This window comes from Palaemon carinicauda, chromosome 24 (genome assembly GCF_036898095.1).
Source record: "Palaemon carinicauda isolate YSFRI2023 chromosome 24, ASM3689809v2, whole genome shotgun sequence".
NCBI lineage: Eukaryota > Metazoa > Arthropoda > Malacostraca > Decapoda > Palaemonidae > Palaemon > Palaemon carinicauda.
Window position 1 is genome coordinate 73,849,565 of NC_090748.1, and position 20,000 is coordinate 73,869,564.

Consider the following 20,000-nt stretch of genomic DNA (forward strand, 5'->3'; position numbering starts at 1 on the left):
GAAGGGGATCCCTAAGGGGCTAGTTTCATGATACCAGATGGAATATAAAACAATATTACTGGTAAACATGCTATGGCTTTGATATAAATTATGACCTTTGCTGTACGTAATTGAAAAGGATTCCACAACATTTCTTTGGGTAAAGTATATTATATGTATTGCTGTCTTGGTATCCAACCAACTAATCTATGACCAATTTATTAAAAAACCCTCTAGAGAAAACCATTGTATGCCGTTTGTTCTTACAGAAATGCCTTTATAGATTTGTAGACAAAAACAAAAAAAACTAACTAACTAACTAACTAACTAACTAACTAACTAACTAACTAACTAACTAACTAACTTATGAAAAGGAATAATTTAGACCACACTATATTCACTTTCAGAGTTATTCTAATAAATGTTTTTCAATGAATAACCATATTTAAACAAAAGGAAACCAATGAATAGCATACTAAGTTGACCATTTGGAAAAAAAATACAAGGGTGTTGTGTAAATATAGTTGCACATTGAAAAACATATTAAGACTATCACTAGAATCAACAATGTTGGTCTGAATTCTATAATCTTATGTTAGCAAAAATCTAAGGACATTTCTGCACGAGTCAAACAGCATAAATGATTGTCTCATAGGGGATTCAATGGTAATGTTTTGGCTGTTCATTGGAATAGCTCAGGTCACAGAATCGGTTGGTCAGAGGCCAAGAAATTGATCTATATTGATAATTTTAACCAAAAAAATGTTGAAGAATCCTTTGAAATTTCCCGTACCAAGGTAATAATTTAAATGTAAGCCATAGTCTATTTTCAAGTAATCCTGATTATCCTCTTTTCTTAAATCCATCCTATCTGTATCATCAAGAAACTGACTGGTTAGGATACCCTTCCCAGCATGAATACGATGTTCATGTATTCTCAATCTAATTGCGAGTACGTTGATGTTAATTCATCATCATCAATATTAGCCATTACTAGTCCACTGCAGAACAAAGGCCTCAGACATGTCCTTCCATTCACATCTGTTTACGGTCTTTCTATGCCAGTCCTCGCCAGTAAACTTTCTTTGTTCGTCAATACATCGTCTTACCTTGCTTCCCCTGCTTCGTTTGCAATCTCTCGAGACCCATTCTGTTATTCTTATTGTCCATCTATTATCTGTCATTCTCATTATGTGTCCCGCTCACGTCCATTTCTTTTTCTTACATACTGATAGAATATCCTCTACATTAGTTTGCTCTCATATCCATGCTCTTTTTCTGTCTCTTAGTGCTATTCCAATCATTATTCTTTCCATAACTCTTTGAGTTCACCTAGCCTATGTTCTAAGAATTTAAGACTTTAGAAAGGATCCACGTTTCTGATCCATACTGGTACGGCCATCTGATTAAAATCTTTTCGTTTTAGAGAATGTGATATTTCACTTTTCATAATCTCATTTTGATTACCAAATGCTCTCCATCCTATGCTTATCCTTTTATTTTCGGTCTCGTGTACAGGGGAAATAATTTCTGGTCTGTCCTGATGTTAATCATAAAACGAAAATACTAACTCCAATCAAGACTTTGCCTTTTTCTATCATGGTTAAATATACATATATTTATACATATACTGTATATAAATAAACACATATAATATATAATTTATATATTATATACATATATATATATATATATATATATATATATATATAATATATATATATATATATATATATATATTTGCATAAAACTTTATATATTATATAGTTTTCAATATATATATATATATATATATATATATATATATATTACATATATAAAAGTTGTATATTATATGAGTGCATATATATATATATATATATATATATATATATATATATATATATATACATATATATATGTGTGTACATACCATATATACAATATATATATATATATACATATATATACTGCATATATATATATTTATTTATATATATATATATGTATATATATATATATATATATATATATATGTATATATATATATATATATATATATATATATATATATATATTACATGAAGGAATAAATGAGAATACACTCTTGGTAAACGATTATTAATACCCGGAACAAAAAGAACCTTTGCATGTTATTGATGAATCCATTGTCTCGCTTGATTAATGTACATTAATCCAACTTCATCTTCCCGAGATGAATGGTGAGCAATTCATTTGAATAGAAGGGTCTTAAATGGAATTATGTGTCCTTGCGTTATATTCAAATTCACAGGATATTTCCACGGCGATAAAGGTCACACCGCAACTGAGAACTTGAATCATAAATCACATTGGTCATTTTTTTTCGGTCCCTTAATCTATCCTCATAACTAATTACTTCCAAGTAATATAAATTGAACGAATTTCAAATGTAACCTTCATTATTGGCTCTAGTTAGTTGAAAATGGAACATAAAATTAATTGAAATACAATAGAGTGAAAAATGCTACGTAAACAATTATTCATAAAAGTTTTCTTGTTTAAACAAAACTGAAGTACATTTTTAAATAAAAAGAAAATTGAAACCTAAATCCAATTATTGCTCTGGTATACATCACAATTTTTCATGGACGATGCTCTGAATAATGATGACTACAATGTTATGTTCATGGAATTTTTCAAGTCCAGGACACGCGCACACAAAGCTCATATCTCTCCAAGATAGCGCTGAACTTTCCCACAAAAGTTAGTCATATGGATGGCGACATTTTATATATTCTACTCTTTTCCTACGACAGACACACATACACGCGTGTGTAAACATATACAAACATTAAACACAAACAAAGCTTGACAGAACAAGATATCAAAACTGGTGGAGTGCTATAGCTTGATGATCGACGATTTAGACAAACATGGAGGGCAATCACTACACAATTTTTTATGAAGGTAAACAAACACAAAATAAAAAAAAGCGTTTCAGTTACCAAATATAGTTTTTAACAGGATTCTATTTATAAAATTTAATAACTGATGATTTGATAATGTTAAAATTAAAAATATAAATACTCTCCAAGCATCGCCACGAAAATAATTTCTATGAACCGGAAATACAGACCTCATAACAACTATCATTCTGTGGTACTTGAAAAAAAAAAAATATTTGTTGTTTTGAGATCCTTAATTCATTAGATTAGTTAATGGAATTAGGGCAACATGGCCCATTCGGCACCATGGTGCAACTGTACTACAGACCTAAAAGTTGTACGATGAAGTAAAAAGGGTGGTGATAGCCTATTGGTAACGTCCCTGACAGGTGATCGCCCGACTGGTGTTCGAGTCCCGCTCAAACTCATTAGTTCCCTTAGTGTCTGCAACCTCACTATCCTTCTGAGCTAAGGATACAGGGTTTGGGGGACCCTATAAGTCTACCTGCCGAGTCATCAGTAGCCATTGACTAGCCCTCCCTCGTCCTAGCTTGGATGGAGATGGGGCGCAGGCGCTAATCATATGTATATATATATATATATATATATATATATATATATATATATATATAGATATATATATACATATATATATATATATATATATATATATATATATATATAATATATATATATATATAATATATATACATATATATATATATATATATACACACACATACACACATGTAGCAGGGGTCGGTAACCTATGGCGCGTGTGCCAGACTTGGCAGGATGAGTGCTTGTTTATGGCACGGCATTTGATTCCAAGGAGCAAAGAAGAAATCCTAAAAATGTAATGAGAGAGAGAGAGAGAGAGAGAGAAGAGAGAGAGAGAGAGAGAGAGAGAGAGAGAGAGAGAGAGAGAGAGAGAGAGAGAGTGTGTGTGCGTACTTTTATATTTATGGTTTACATCATTTACTCCATTTAAATTATCATATCTTTCTATCTGTCTATCTATATATCTATCTATCTATCCATCTATATTTCTATTTATCTATGTTCGCTTTCCTATGACATATGCCGGTCAGCACAAATACGATTTTGCATGCCTTAATACAGGATCAAGTAATTTCCCCGATCAGGTCAGATTGGCAACCTGAGTAAGGTTCCATTTATAATTCCTTGAGATCTTGATAAAGATATCTGAGTATGCTTCCTGTTGTTTCAGTGAGGCTTTTCTAATTTATTATATGGCTAATGTGAAAATAATTAAGCTTCATGTCCGATTATTTCAGTCATCATGGAAAAATGACTTTGGATTTAATCAACAAAATGATCAAGCCGTGTGCTCTCTCTGCTGTGAAAATGTCATGCGTTGCATATCGAGTGTTAAACCACACTTTGATACAAAAGAAGAGCAGGATTTCAAGGATCGTGCTGACAAAGTTGAGGGGATTAAGAAAGCAGCTACCCGCTATGAGAAACAAAGTAATGTGTTCAAAATCTTGAACGCTGGCAAAAACAATGAAACTGAAGCCCGTTACAAACTAGCTTTGTTTATTGCTAGGCATGGAAAGACTTGCTGCTGCATATTTTTAAAAGCAGCTTTCCTAGAGTGCACTGATGTTATATTTGATATCATATCAAACAAAACAAGTTTTCATCTCAAGGTTAAAAGACATGTCTGTTTCAGCTAGAACCGTGGAGAGACGTATTCATGAAATGGAGGATAATGTAAATCAGCAGAAATTGGTTGCTTTAAGAAGTACACATGTGCTTTGTGTGCCTGAATGAAAGCGTGGATATTAATGACATTCCCTGCTTGGCTGTTGTTTTTACCAGGTATAGTGACACAGAGGTACACGAGCAGCTATGTTTTCTTAAACCTATGTAAGACAATACCAAGGGAGAAGACATACTGAAGGTATTCACTTACCATTTTGAGAACAGAGATGAAGACATAGGAAAGATTTTTGCCATTACAACAGATGAAGATTGAAGATAAAATTGGGCAATCCATTCTGAAATTGCACTGCATAGTTCATCAAGAAAATTATTTCACACATGAAGCACATTCTCAGCCCCCATCGCAGCAGGCTTACAATGGATCACTCTGAGGGTTTTGAGAAACTTAAGGTGTCCAAATATTCATCTGGAATTTAAACTTTGGCCTTTGGAAAGCAAGGGCAAGGATTTCATTGATATAGTGAGGTATATACTTAAAATATAAGATATTTTTGTTATAAAGAATACTAAATGTAACAAAAGTATTACATTTATGCTATGCATGTTCAGGATAATACATTTTAATTAACATTGTCACAACATACTGAACAATTATAATTTTGTTTTCCCTATATAGTGCTAAAAATAACAACTGGCACGCAAGCTAGTAAAAATAATGGTATTAATTATCAAGTGGCACATTGTGTTCAGAAGGTTGCCGACCCTGCTCTACGGCTTTGTCTTGCTAGCTTGGGCAATGTCACTATCCTTTGTCTCTGCTATTCGTGAACGGCCTCTAAGAGAGGCTGGCAAGCCAAACGGAAAAAAAGCAGCAGGAACGCAAGTAAAGAAGAAGACTAGAAAGTGGTTGCAGCTACGCGCCGAAGGGCGCATCAACAGTATTTAAGTACAGTAAACTACTTTAGGACATGTTGATGATTTACTTTAAATCAGCAAAGAAAATTACTTTAAAGAAGCGAAAATAAAATCAAGCCGATGAAGCTAAGAATCATATTATATTGTTTTTTTCTTTTTTCTTTTTCCCAAGTAAACACTGCCAGGAAAAATACTTTACCCCCAACATGCAATTGTGCGAAAGCCAATTATGCAAATTAAGCAAAATGCATCGCTACTAAAAAGTCATTTGGATTTACACTGAATAATCATCCATGGATTGGCAACAGTCCTCCAGTAGAGGGGTTAAGTTGATTACTTTAATCAAATAGTAATTTTTGATACAAGATTTTATCGTCGAATGTATTCAATATACAGGAAAGGTAATAAATTTCACACCAGTAAACCAACTAAATCAAGCTGCTGATTAATATTGGTTTATAAAACTGCCCGAACAAAATTAATTCGCAGTTACTAATGAATCGCCGTAAAACCACTGACACCATTAGCGCAATTCCTACATGATTTTGTTAATTGATTATAATAAAATAGGAAATGCATACTGATAAAGAAAGAATACCTCAAGACAGGTCATCGTAAGCTTGAAAAACAGGAGATCAGTGGTCATCAAGTAGTAAGTGATTCAGTTCCTTCATTTGTTATTAGCTACAATTATTAATAGTAGTAATAATAATAATAATAATAATAATAATAATATAGTAGTAGTAGTAGTAGTAGTAGTAGTAGTAGTAGTAGTAGTAGTAGTAGACTACTACTATATTATTATTACTGCTTTTCATTCAGGTTTTCCCATTCCTACATGGGGTCGCTATTTCCTATCAGACTGTTCAAGCAAATCGTCTCAAGAGTTGAAAACATCCCTTGTAAACGGATTGCGCTGAAAACTTCTCAAGAAAAAAACTATCTTATGAACATTCCTTAACATCGTTCAGGTTTGCAATTTCCCCTGTATGAGGTAATGCTGAAAACCCCTTGAAACTTTCTCGAGAAATGGATAGCACCACAAATTTCCCTTGAAAAAGGATCATTTCAGGACAGAGATAAAATATTCCTCGAATAAAGGAGAGAGATAAAATGCAACAAATAATACATAGATAATTCAAGCCCTTTATAATTCTAGTGTGACTAATGCAAAGCAAAAACTCGTTTTTATAAAATATATATCCATCTGACACTACGAAAATATTATATATGTTCATCAATATTGTTTGATTAATGACTGATTAAAAATCGAATTTATATTCTTTAAAATCTATTTCACTCTAGGAAAATATTTTACGTTTATCGGCCATTTACACAATACAAAATACATAACATGGGAAGATGGAAATTGGAAGGATGTGGAATGTTACTACATTAAGACTACTGAACCACCACAGAATCCACTGATCAAATATACTGACAAATAACGGACCAAATATGCACACACACTAATGAAAAATACAATATAATATCTGGAATTACAATATAGCCCACATATCAAGGATGGAAGGGATAAAAAAGAAGAGGAGCATTTAAAGGGTTATACATCTACATCTATAAAAAAAAAGCCTGGAAAAGTAACGAAATAGTGCCAAGTAAGAGGTACATTAATCACCCGGTAAGAAGTCATTACATTAGATAACCAGAGATTACGTATTTAGGTGGAAATAAACGATCACCTTCCAATTACGATAAAGAGAATAAAGAGGAGGATGATTATGATGATAATGATGGTGTGGCCATGTTACTTCCCCCAAGACCCTTAATCATGACGAGTTTTAATCATCATCACACAATGGACGAGGACGTCCGAGATCCTTTGTTTACTGAGGAGGGGTTTGGTCCGGATATTTACGCTCCCCTCCGACGCCATTCTCCCATCCATCATGACCCTCTCCGTCTTAATTAAATAATTCAACTTGTTTGATAACTCCCGTTATTATCCACTGCATTAACCACATAGAGTGCCTTTAATTCCTTAAGACATTCCTTCCTCTCCTTGCATCTCGTTCAGTCTGTTCCATTACTTTTCTTTTGTGCGTTACACTAATTTCATATTCAAATTATTCATTCCCCTCATCGCATTCTCTCTCTCTCTCTCTCTCTCTCTCTCTCTCTCTCTCTCTCTCTCTCTCTCTCTCTCTCTCTCTCTCTCTCTCTCTCTCTCAGTGGATTAAATTAAGACCACTCTAAGGACTGAAGAGAAATGTACCATTAAAAAATATCATAGCATCAACTGATGAAGCATGCCAAGAGATTGTCTCTTCTTTGTAAGGAAGTAAAATGATTTCATAAACCCTTTCATCTCCCCCAAAACATATACATGTATGCGAAGCAAACCCTTCCATTAGATATTGTTTTAGCAACTCAATGGAGAATAATGAACATGGAATGATATGTCTGACATAAACTTCCGAATTAACATTCAAAGAATCTTAGGAATTATTCCGTGGAAAGCTATTACGCTGGTTGCAATGCCATTAACTTGTGCTTTTGTATTTTTTGAAAGAGAAATAAAAATTTATTATACAATCATGATACTGACTTTATGATATATTACTTTTGATGCAGATCAAGACTATTGGGGGATTATGAATTTATTTATTTATTCATTTATATATATACAGTATATTATATATACATATATATATAAATATATATATATATATATATATATATATATATATATATACATACATATATATATATATATATATATATATATATATATATATATATATATATATAATATATATATACATACATATATATATATATATATATATATATATATATATATATATATATATATATATATATATATATATATATATATAAATACATACATATATATAAATGTATATATATATTTAGATTTCAACACAACAGTTGTCATAGTACTTACATTTAACGTATCTTCTTATGTGAAAGATTAAATAAAAGTGTACGAGTAAAGAAACACGCTTAATCTTCTCTCATGTCCTAGTTATTGGAATGATTGATAAATGGTTATAATAGCAGTCTATTTTTTTAGATTTTTCTTTTCACAAAAAGTAACGGCTAGCTGAACCGTACATAAGACTGAAGTATGCACTGATACCGCCAAAAGAAAGTAATATTTGCTTTGGAGAAGTAAGCTTTAGGGTAAAGAGAATAACCAATCGCAAATCAACACTGCGCCCCTTTGTTTTGTTCTGATTTCTAGTAGCAGCTTTTAAAAGACCAAAATGCAATCGTAACAATCAAAATTATCATTAAGCGATTTGTTTCTGTTCTCATATCGCCTAACAAGAGTGCCCATGGATATTTACAACACAAATGCTAACAGAACAATCGTTCACCTGGAATGATGTAAGTACGCAAGTAGTTTACAATTGCACCAAGCTTCTAGCATTAATTCACGAACAGAACCAAAAACATTAGATGGTAGTTGAGAATCAGCAGTAAACGAAGCAAATAAATGTAACTTTTATCATTTGTAATCATTAACATCGCTGTCACACACGATGAGCATAAATGTAAAAATGAAAGAACAAAGTTGTTATATTTTTAACAAATTTGAAAATACAAATTATCAGGATCTGATATAACATAATAGTCCAAATGTCTTAAAAGTAATGTGAAATGCAGCATCCAATATTTTCTAAAAAATATTGATCAAAGAGAGAAAAGTACGTGATTTGGGTTCATTGGTTTGGGGATTCAGCCATAGGGCCCAGAAATATTGATTCAGCAGATGGAGGAAAACCTTGTTGTTACACCATAAAGTAAGACCTGCGAGGTTGGAAAGCAAGAAAGAAAAAGAAAACTGGAACAGAGGCGAAGAGGAAGGCTAAAAAAGTGGGTGTAGCTATATACTTACGCTGACACAGAAAAAAAATACGGAATGCTTACATTGTACTGCATGAGGTGTACTGACGGCAGTAACGCCACCCTCCAACAAGAAAAAAAAAGCACAAGTAGCCTTACCAAACAAGGAAACCTGAATGTAAAATTGAAGGTTATTATGGAGAGGCTATTGAGCTGCACATGGTTTGATAGATGCAGTAGTGTCCGTCGAAAAGATACTAAACAAAGGAGCAATCAGAGATTTCTCACCTCCGCACGTTGACACAAAAAGAAAGACATTCGATCCAGACTCCGAATCTGGAACCGGATCATCCCCAAATTTTAATGGACTCGTTCATGGCCCGAGATCTATCTATGGTGGAAATTTCGTAAAACTCCGTCTATTTGTTTTGACGTTATTTTTAAAATGGCGATAAAATGCAGATCCAGATCCTCTCCAAAATTCAATGGCGTCGTCCAAGACATAAGATCTGAGATAAAAACTTTCATCAAAATCCGTCAAGTAGTTTTGGCGTAAGCCTGTCCACGGATAGACAAACAGGAAAATAAATAAACTAGATAGAATCCGGGATCCGTATCATCTCCAAAATTCAATGGGTTCGCCCATGACCTAAGATCTATCTGTGGTGTAAATTTCGTCAAAATCCGTGGAACAGTTTTGATGTAATCCTGTCCGCAAACAGACACACAGGCAAGTAAAATTGTGAAAAATGCAAACCCGGATCTAGAATCCGGATCCGGTACCGGATAACTTCCAAAAGTTAATGGAGTCGCCCATGGCCTAAGATCTATTTGTGGTGGAGATTTCGTAAAAATCTGTCAATTTATTCTTTAAATTATGAAAAATGCAAATCCGGATTTAGAATCCGGATCATCTCTAAAATTTAATAGGGTCGTCCATGACCTAAAATCTGTCTGTGGTGAAAATGTCGTCGAAATACACTGAGTAGCTTGGACGTAATCCTGTACACAGACAACTAAATAAATAAACCGACTCGAAAATATAACCTCAAGGACAACTAACATCAGCATAAAGATTATAGGTAATTTTGTCAAGCTCGACTGAAAAGAGAATACGCTGAACGGCCGAGTTTATAAACATTAGAATCAGTAATACCATCCAAGCAATAGCAATATTAAAAGATCGTATCAATTTACTTATGGTTCTCATAAAAAACTAGTCAGTTCTGGAATACAAAAGATTGACCATCACCACTAATAAAAGCCAACTGAGCAAATCACAAAAAAGACGTAGTATTACACCGTATAGCAATATTACTGAGTAAGTGGGGCGAAGAACTATTGAAGTTCTGTTCACATTTTGTAACTGATTTCCGTCATAGATGAAGTCTGCATCAAAGTTTTATATAGAAATACCCATCCAAACTACAATACACAAATTAGCCTGGATCGTTTTCTTGGTTAAGAATGAGAAAATATCTCTCTCTCTCTCTCTCTCTCTCTCTCTCTCTCTCTCTCTCTCTCTCTCTCTCTCTCTCTCTCTCTCTCTCTCTCTCTCTCCACCACTTAAAGTTAGGACTGTTTTAAAAGATTACACAAAATTTGAGTTTAAAAATACGCCACACTAACTGATCGGATAATGAAAAAGCATAAATCTTCATAGCACTGATATTACTCATTCACATGGTAAGTTATGCCAAACCACGCCTTGGTGAAAATAAATGCAGAGACAAAAATTTATCCATGCCGAAGATTTTGATTTAAAAAACAATAAGAACGCGAATTCCCGTAGAAAAACATTATCCGTCTCTTCGATCTTACTCTTTAATTAAATCAATAAACACCAGGCGTCGTCCTTCTTCTATTGCTCTCTCTCTCTCTCTCTCTCTCTCTCTCTCTCTCTCTCTCTCTCTCTCTCTAACATTCCCCTCACACAAAGAAGAAAGTTATTATCATCGCTCAACAAATGATACAAGGTTGTTCCCTGCCGCCCAAGACGAAGTATCTTTGAAGTACGTGAGAGAAACTTCAAGAGGTTTAGGACTGATTTAATTTCTGGGAGGTGAAGCCTTCAGCCAGTTATTCAGCGAGGCCTCCGAGAGAGAGAGAGAGAGAGAGAGAGAGAGAGAGAGAGAGAGAGAGAGAGAGAGAAAGAAAGAGAGAAGGCCTGCGAGGATTTTTCCCATACCTAACTAATTAGAAAACAGCCTAGGCTAATTGGTGTATTGTAGTTTGGACGCGTATATATTTCTTTACGAAACTTTGACGGAGACTTCCATCGAAGAGAGCGTTTTGCAGTAACGTTCACGTGATGGTTGTTTTATTTGGAATATTTTGCTTGAAAGGTTGAAGAGGATAACCGTTTCAAATTATGTGCATGGGTATAGATTCAAAAACTCCTCGATGAAACCGGACAAAAAAATAAAAAATCTTCGGGGAATTTTCCATTGAATGCTAAAAGTTACATTACTGAAGATCCGTCATAAAGAAATTCTAAAATTATTTACAGTTATTACAAGGAATTTAAACTTATTTGCAATTTATTTAAACAAGATAATTTAACTATTCTTATTTTGTGCCCGAGGGTGTGATAAATCTTATGTTCTATTGTTGATTTTGGTATATACAGTATTTGATAAAACTTCGGCCAACAATGAATAGCTTATATTAAAACCCATGAATTTTGACAAGCGCATCTGCTTAAAGGGAACTGCTCCTAGAAACAAAAGCTGCCAAGATACTGGTATTTGTCAACCTATAAGGTATTTACATCATACATCTGCATCAAACAAATATACTGTAGAACAAATTGATATGCTTGCAATTCTCTGCCCCATTAACCGAAACCGATTATTGCAGATATTGAGTTTAATCTTCAACTTGGTTCAAAATATTCTATTCCTAATTTGTGGATCAATTTCTAGGCAAAAATTACTTTCAACTAACAAACAATATCATTATGGTTTAATTAAGGTTCATATTGCCGTGTTTTCAAGGATTTATACGGAAATCTATTGTTAAACCATATACACCGTACAAGTGAAAGACAATTCTATATACCTAAACAAAGAGAAACGTTCTTGATTAGTCTTCAATAAAACTAATCTATATCACTGCAGGTGCTAGAATGAGAATGGCAGGTACTGGAAAATTCATTAATATTCCTTGTAGCAAATAGCGTCGTTTCCTAGATATGTGCCGGAGACCTTTCATCAATTATTGATAAATGCCACCTGGAACTGTCGTATTCAGCTACTGGTAGAGAGAGGCCTGTGGGGACTCTGTCTAGGAGTAGCCCATTGAAGTACTGGTTCTCCTGGGAACAAGATTTGTTGTTGGGAAACAGAATTGACAAGGCACATCCTATTTTCCGGATTGCTTTATACAGATACTTAAATGTCTGTAGGTTAATCCTAAGTGGGAGAATTTCCTTTCCTATAATAAAACCCCATTCTTAAAGGTGTCCATTACCTTCACAAACATATTATACTGCATTGTAGAGACATTACATCAGTGTATTTCGTACGCCCGGCGAAGAACAGAATAATAGATGTGAAGAAAGATCTCTATTTACAGAAATGAGCTTTGGAAATTACAAGATTAAAAAAATTACTTAAAAATACGATTACAAAACTGAATATTAAGAACTATGAAAATACAAAAATGAGATTAGAGAATTATGAAAAAAAAATGGTTTGAGGATTAAGATGTTGGAATTAAAATCTTGAAAATCAAATGATGTATGGAACCTTGAGTGTGAAATTATAGAAGCAATCCATAGTCGGGCAAATAGATATATGCCTATGATAGAGGAGTAAAAATAACAAAAAAGGAGTTTAATCTATATGCACTCTCAACAATGTTCTTGGGAGGGTATTCTTGATGATTTGATATATAAATTGGGACATACGACTCTACACTGTAACAATACTACGAAGTTTAACTTGGAAGAATTTGGACAGCAAGACGAAAGAAAGCAGGAACAAAGGTGATGTGGAAAGCTAATAGGTATTATGGGTTGAAGATAAATTGCAAGACCCTTTAACAATGCCTACGGTGCATCTTATGCGACACTAACAACCTTCAAAAAGATTCTTAGTGTAATTAACAAAATACTTGTTCAAATGCTATATCTATAGTCCATTTCTTTTAGCGATGCATATTTGCACCGACTCGCGGCGGTGCCCTTTTAGCTCGGAAAAGTTTCCTGATCGCTGATTGGTTAGAATTATCTTGTCCAACCAATCAGCGATCCGGAAACTTTTCAAAGCTAAAAGGGCATCGCTGCGAGTTGGTGCAAATATGCATCGCTAAAAGAAATGGACTATAGGTTTTCCAGTTCTTCGCTTCCGGAACTACCGAAGTTCCCTTGAGCTTATGCCATTAACTTATTCATTTAGTCACAGGAACTCTGTATATCAATATGTATTCAATACTCTTGTGACACCAGATATTCAATTTCAAAATGAAACCTCTATGTCAGATTAAGATTATCCATAAATTCTGATACCTACAATTTTTATTAAATGTAACATCGAACTAAAATCTATTTAAAATAGAGCACTGATGAAGTTGATAAAGTATAAATATAATATTAGGGAAAATCTACATTTATTTTGATTATTGATTACAAACAATTAGCAGTATTCATTATTTTACGCCAGAAAAATTCTTGATTTAAAACTACAAGGTAATTCAAACACACCGAAGAAAGATTATCAACGAAAAAGGATTATCAAACTTATTCGATTCCTGATGTCACTTCGCTTTACTCAGACAGCAGGTTAAAATGGTAAAACAGTGATATAGATATGTTATATTGTGTCTTGAAAAACGTTCTCAAAACCGACTAATAATAATGAAAATAATTATAATTCAGCAGGAGGTGAGGGCTGTTCAATTGGCTTTGAAGACATTGGTGGCCAATGCTATGCACTCCACACTGAAGTCGTAATGCCATGGGAGGATGCCAAAATCTATTGTGAAAGCTCCACTGTCCCAGCCGCTCTAGCCAAGATGACATCAGGAAGGATTGTACGGGCAGTATACGAATATGTCACACAGTATCGTAAGTATTACTATGTAATACATGTATAATAAATATATACTCTTACAATCTATATATGAATTATATAACGGGTAAATATACTATATATACCTGTATGTATATATATTATATATATATATATATATATATATATATATATATATATATATATATATATATATATATAAATATATATATACCGTAAATACATACATACACATATACACACACTAAATAATAACTTATATACTATGAGGTAGGACTACCTCATAGTATGTAAGTTATACATATGGTTTCATTTTCAGCTAAAATTTAACTCAATTTAGGGGTCTTAATATTTCGACATCAATTGAACATTAAAATCGATATATTAAAATTTGTCTGAATTACTAAAAAATTACATTGATTTCATTTTGATAGTTACAAATAGACCCAAGGCCAACATAGGCTGTAGTGTAATATATTTTATAGTTCAATGTCATCAACTTGAAAAGGTTTCATCTTAAATTAAATTTCTATCATTCTATGCATACAATACACACACACACACACACACACACACACACATATATATATATATATATATATATATATATATATATATATATATATATATATATATATGCGTGTGTGTGTATGTATATGTATGCATAAAATTATAGACATTTAATTTATATAATATATATACACATACAAATAGTATGTATGTATGCATATATACATACACACTCTTTGTGTGTATATATAGAATGATAGAATTATAATTCCAAATTCCAAATTATATATATATATATATATATATATATATATATATATATATATATATATATATATATATATATATATATATCCCATAAAGAGAGCACGAAACAAGTTTACTTATAATTTTAATTAAATGCATAAAATATCTGAGCAAACCAAAATAACTACCTTCCACTGGAGCAATATTAATTTCTAGAATGCAATAAAACTACGAAATCTTAATCTAATTTGTTTTTCCAGTATATATCTCATTCTTGTGTGTGTTCATTTCCCCCTACAATTCCTTCCCCTTCAATATTACATTCTTTCCCCATTTTTGCAATTAACCTCAGAAATCAAAGGATCATTCTGGCTGGGAGCTTCAGATCTGGAGGTGGAGGATGACTGGGTCTGGTTAGACATGGAAAGGGTGAACCGTGGTACTCCGTTTTGGGCCGTTCACAGCAACCTCATTGGTAAGACCCCTAAGTATCTCATCTATTGCATTACTATAGGTAATTTGTATAATTTATCTTAAAACATTTTAATGAACAATAGTAAATTCTGGTGACATTGTAAAATGGCTCAAAATCATGTTTTGCAACTCTAGTGTTTACTTGTAGGTGATCTCGAATTCCGTAAAGAATAACCCCGAAAGCGCAATATAAAAATTAAAATTAAATTTCCTACTTAAAACCTAAACTTTTTTCAGGATAAATCTTCTATTATGCACATGACAGTACTGGCCGTTACCTTGGCCAGAAATACTCTACACCTGCTCCCATTCCTTATTAAAATAATCCAGACCACTCTTCAAGAAAACCCATAGCTTTAAAAGGAATCAGAGATCCTATTCATATTTCATCATCATCATCATCTCCTACGTCATTTGACGCAAATGCCTCGGTTGGATTTCGCCAGTCGTCTCTATCTTGATCTTTTAATTCAATACTTCTCCATTCATCATCTCTTACGTCACACTTCATAGTACTCAACCATGTAGGCCTGGGTCTTCCAACTCTTCTACTACCTTATGGAGCCCCGTTGAAAGTTTGGTGAACTAATCTGTCTTGGGCAGTGCGAAGACAATGCCCAAACAATCTCCATCTACCCCTCACCATGATCTCATCCACATATGGCACTCGGGTTATCTCTCTTATAGTTTTATTTCTAATCCTGTACTGCCATTTAACTCCCAATATTCTTCTGAGGGCTTTGTTCTCAAATCTTCAAAATCTGTTGGATGTTGTTTCGTTGTCAACCACAATTCATGTCCATACAGTAACACCGATCTCACTAAAGTGATATATTTACCCTTAGGTAATACATTAAACCTAATTATAATAGGTGTTTATCACAATCTTGCACTGTTATTGACTCTGCCCAGAAACTCTACCTTATGCCATCATAGGCAACTAACGGGTCATTTTTTTATTTTAATAACTGTCATCATAAAAGAGTAAAATAACATATTTCTCAAAAGAAGAATTACACTTTAGCTTTCAAACATGTCAATTGGGTTAATATTGTTTGTGATAACACTTGTCAACATCCAATAATATCATACAGACTCATACACGTGGTAACCATTTTCCTAATACAAGAGACAAAGTCTTTTAAAATAAAATAATCATCATACACTATGAATTTGGAATAAATACAAATATCACTGTACTTTAAAATGTTTTTGTAAGTCTCACACACAATATATATATATATATGCATATATTATATATATATAGATAGATAGATAGATAGATAGATAGATAGAGAGAGAGAGAGAGATAGCTAGATAGATAGACATACATGTGTGTGTGTGGGTGTATGTCTAATTAAATTATGAGGAGCACATACACAAGCATATACATACATATGTATGTGTGTATATATATATATATATATATATATATATATATATATATATATATATATATATATATATATATATTGTACATATATATACATATATTATATATATACATATATTATATATATATATATATATACATATAATTGTAATATGTATATATGTATGTATGTGCGATTAACTTCTAACACTGAATAAAGCAAAGCCGCGAGACACAATATATGAATGTCTGCTTAACTTCTATCATGAACGGTATAAAATCAAACAAAACAAAACAAATCAACCAAAATTAACCAATACCAAAGGAATACATTATATACTATTTTCGCCATTAAAGTCATTAGGCTACTTCAGAAGAATGTCTCCAGATAAGGATAAACCCTCCTGGATTAGTACAGGAATTGTATTTAGTAAGAATGGGTACTGAAATCATCAACAAGATCCACTAATACTCTCTACAATCTACTTGGAGCATAAATTCTAACACTCGCATTAAAAGTGTTTTCATTTGTTGGCTTTATTTATCAATATTTCAAGAGGTTCCTGCTGGACAATATTGTTAAGTCTTATTAGTATGCTAGAAGAGGTCCTATTAATTCTAATTGATCGTTTACAATTATAACAACAGAATTTACGTGAAACTAAAAATCTCGTCATCTAGATTGACTTATTAAAAGGTGAATACCACCTGCCAGGTAACCCTCCTTCAAAGGCTCATTATAAAGACGGCATCCACTTACTATGCAATGGAATTGGCCCCAAATAGAATATATTCAATATAAAGATATAAAATCCCATATAAGGTCAGTGATTAATTTTAATTGGACCGTAACGATGTTGGAATTACCAATATGTGGAGCCTGATTTCGCGCCGAGCTCACGAGTCACGACAGAATAGATTTTATTCGCTTCCACAACCTATTTACATCCTTGAGACCTAAGGATGGGTGGGAGATGGCTGAAAGTTGTATGTACTAGTCTACATACATAAGTGTGTATACAAGTTATGTAATAATAAAATGAGTCCTGAATATTCTGAAATGGTTAACGTCTTTTTTACATGATACTGTGCAGACTAGGGGCTGGGAAGAGAAACTATTAAGAGTTTGCTAAAGAATTTAAAAAGGTTTGTAAGAGAAAGGGGTTGATAGCTATGAGCAACAGTAAGGTAACGAGATTAAGTGGAAACGTGGAATGTGGAGTACTGAATATGGATAGTATAGAAATTATAAAGATTGATTCATAAGGGTGCTTATAAGCAAGTATAATAAATTAAGATAAAATTAGAGGGAAGGGTCGCAAAACAACTGATACAAAAAAGGTAGCAAGATGCATGCAAAGGTTTGGGAAAAGCTTTGAATTGTCCGTGAAAACCAGGTGGGACATAACAGATTGTTGGATTAGCTCCTCTTTCAAGGAAGTGCAGAGTCCATGTTTAATACAAATGGAAGAATAAAGGTGAAAATGTTGACATGAAGTTTTTTGTGTAATAAAAGTGTCGAGTAAGAACGACATGTATTTTTTAGAAATGTAGTAAAAGGTTCCAGCATGAATGAAATAAAAGATCAACCTATTTTGAGGTGGTTCAGTTTTGTGGAGAGATTGGACGACAATAGTTTAATTCAAAAGTGAACGGAACAGATGTCGCGAAGAAAGAGATATTGCAAGTCAGGAACATTAAAACCCATAGATGCAAGATGAGATGAATGGTGCAATGTACATAGGGGGGTTCGATGCGTTGCTACTAAGATTTGTATGAAAGAGGTTTGGAGCTACTCAAGTCCTGTAAGCTTTACTGCACAGAGGTTATTTCAAAATCTATCAGTTAAAAGCCGAATGTGGTAAAGAATGTTGGGTTGTTTTTTTTTTTCTCTCTCAGGAGGGAGAAAACGCCTAATTGCTGAAAAACGAAATATATACAAGCATCATAACATATATATGTATATATTATATATTTATATATATACATATATATACATACATATATATACACTGTATATAATTATTATATAGTTTTTTAGCGATGTCTAAAAATCGTAGATATCTCTCCGGACTAACTGAGCTCCAGTTAGGTTTCAGGAGTAGAGAATACTGAATTTAAGATTTTCCATTTAATATTTGCTGCCGACACACGATTCGAATCAATTTTATCAGACTATATTGGTTGAACGAAGTAATCATATTTCAATAAATGCGAAAGTTTAAAATATAAAAATATTTGGAAACTTATTTTCGCCACCATATATATATATATATATATATATATATATATATATATATATATATATATATATATATATATATATATATATATATATATATATATGTATATATATGTGTGTATATGTATATATATAAACAATATATATATATATATATATATATATATATATATATATATATATATATATATATATATATGTATGTATATATATATATATATATATATATATATATATATATATATATATATATATATACAAATATTTATGCATATGTATACAAAATATCATACATTTAAACATCCATGTAGACTGGCCCAATGATGGATTTATATTCCCAGTATGACTAAATATCAATACCTAAGCTCTTCATTTTCACTTCTAACGAAGTTGGAAGGGGGTTATGTTTTCGACCTTGTTTATGTGTGTGTTTGTGTGTGAACAGCTTCCTGGCCACAATTTTAGTAGGAGAATAATGAAACTTGCAAGGATTGATTTATGTAAAAAGCCTGAAATTATCAAATGAAGCTCAAGGTCAAAGGTGAAGGTCACAGTCAAGCTAAATGTCCAATTCACATATTCAGCCATAAGTTTGGACATCATTGTTACAGACTTAAAACTTGATTCATATTTGAGTGTATGCAAATCCACGCCAATTAATACATGTTAATGTCAAGGTTGAGAAAAAGGTCGTGAAATATGCTGCCGCGGTGGAGGTCTGCGCTCTACTGAGTGCTCCTCTAGTTTACGTAGAGTTACTGATGAATAAAAAAAAGGTTTAATCTCAGTCTAATTCGATCAAT

The 20,000-nt window shown here is 32.6% G+C and overlaps 1 protein-coding gene across 1 annotated transcript in view; it reads left to right on the forward strand.

Annotated features, from left to right (window-relative positions):
• The first annotated feature begins 14,273 nt into the window (after window positions 1-14,273).
• Window positions 14,274-20,000, forward strand: part of LOC137617867 (C-type lectin mannose-binding isoform-like) — a 6,940-nt gene continuing 1,213 nt past the window's right edge. The window contains exons 1-2 of the mRNA XM_068347816.1: window positions 14,274-14,388; window positions 15,462-15,584. Coding sequence (XP_068203917.1) covers window positions 14,274-14,388; window positions 15,462-15,584 — 238 coding nt within the window. The remainder of the gene's footprint in view (window positions 14,389-15,461; window positions 15,585-20,000) is intronic.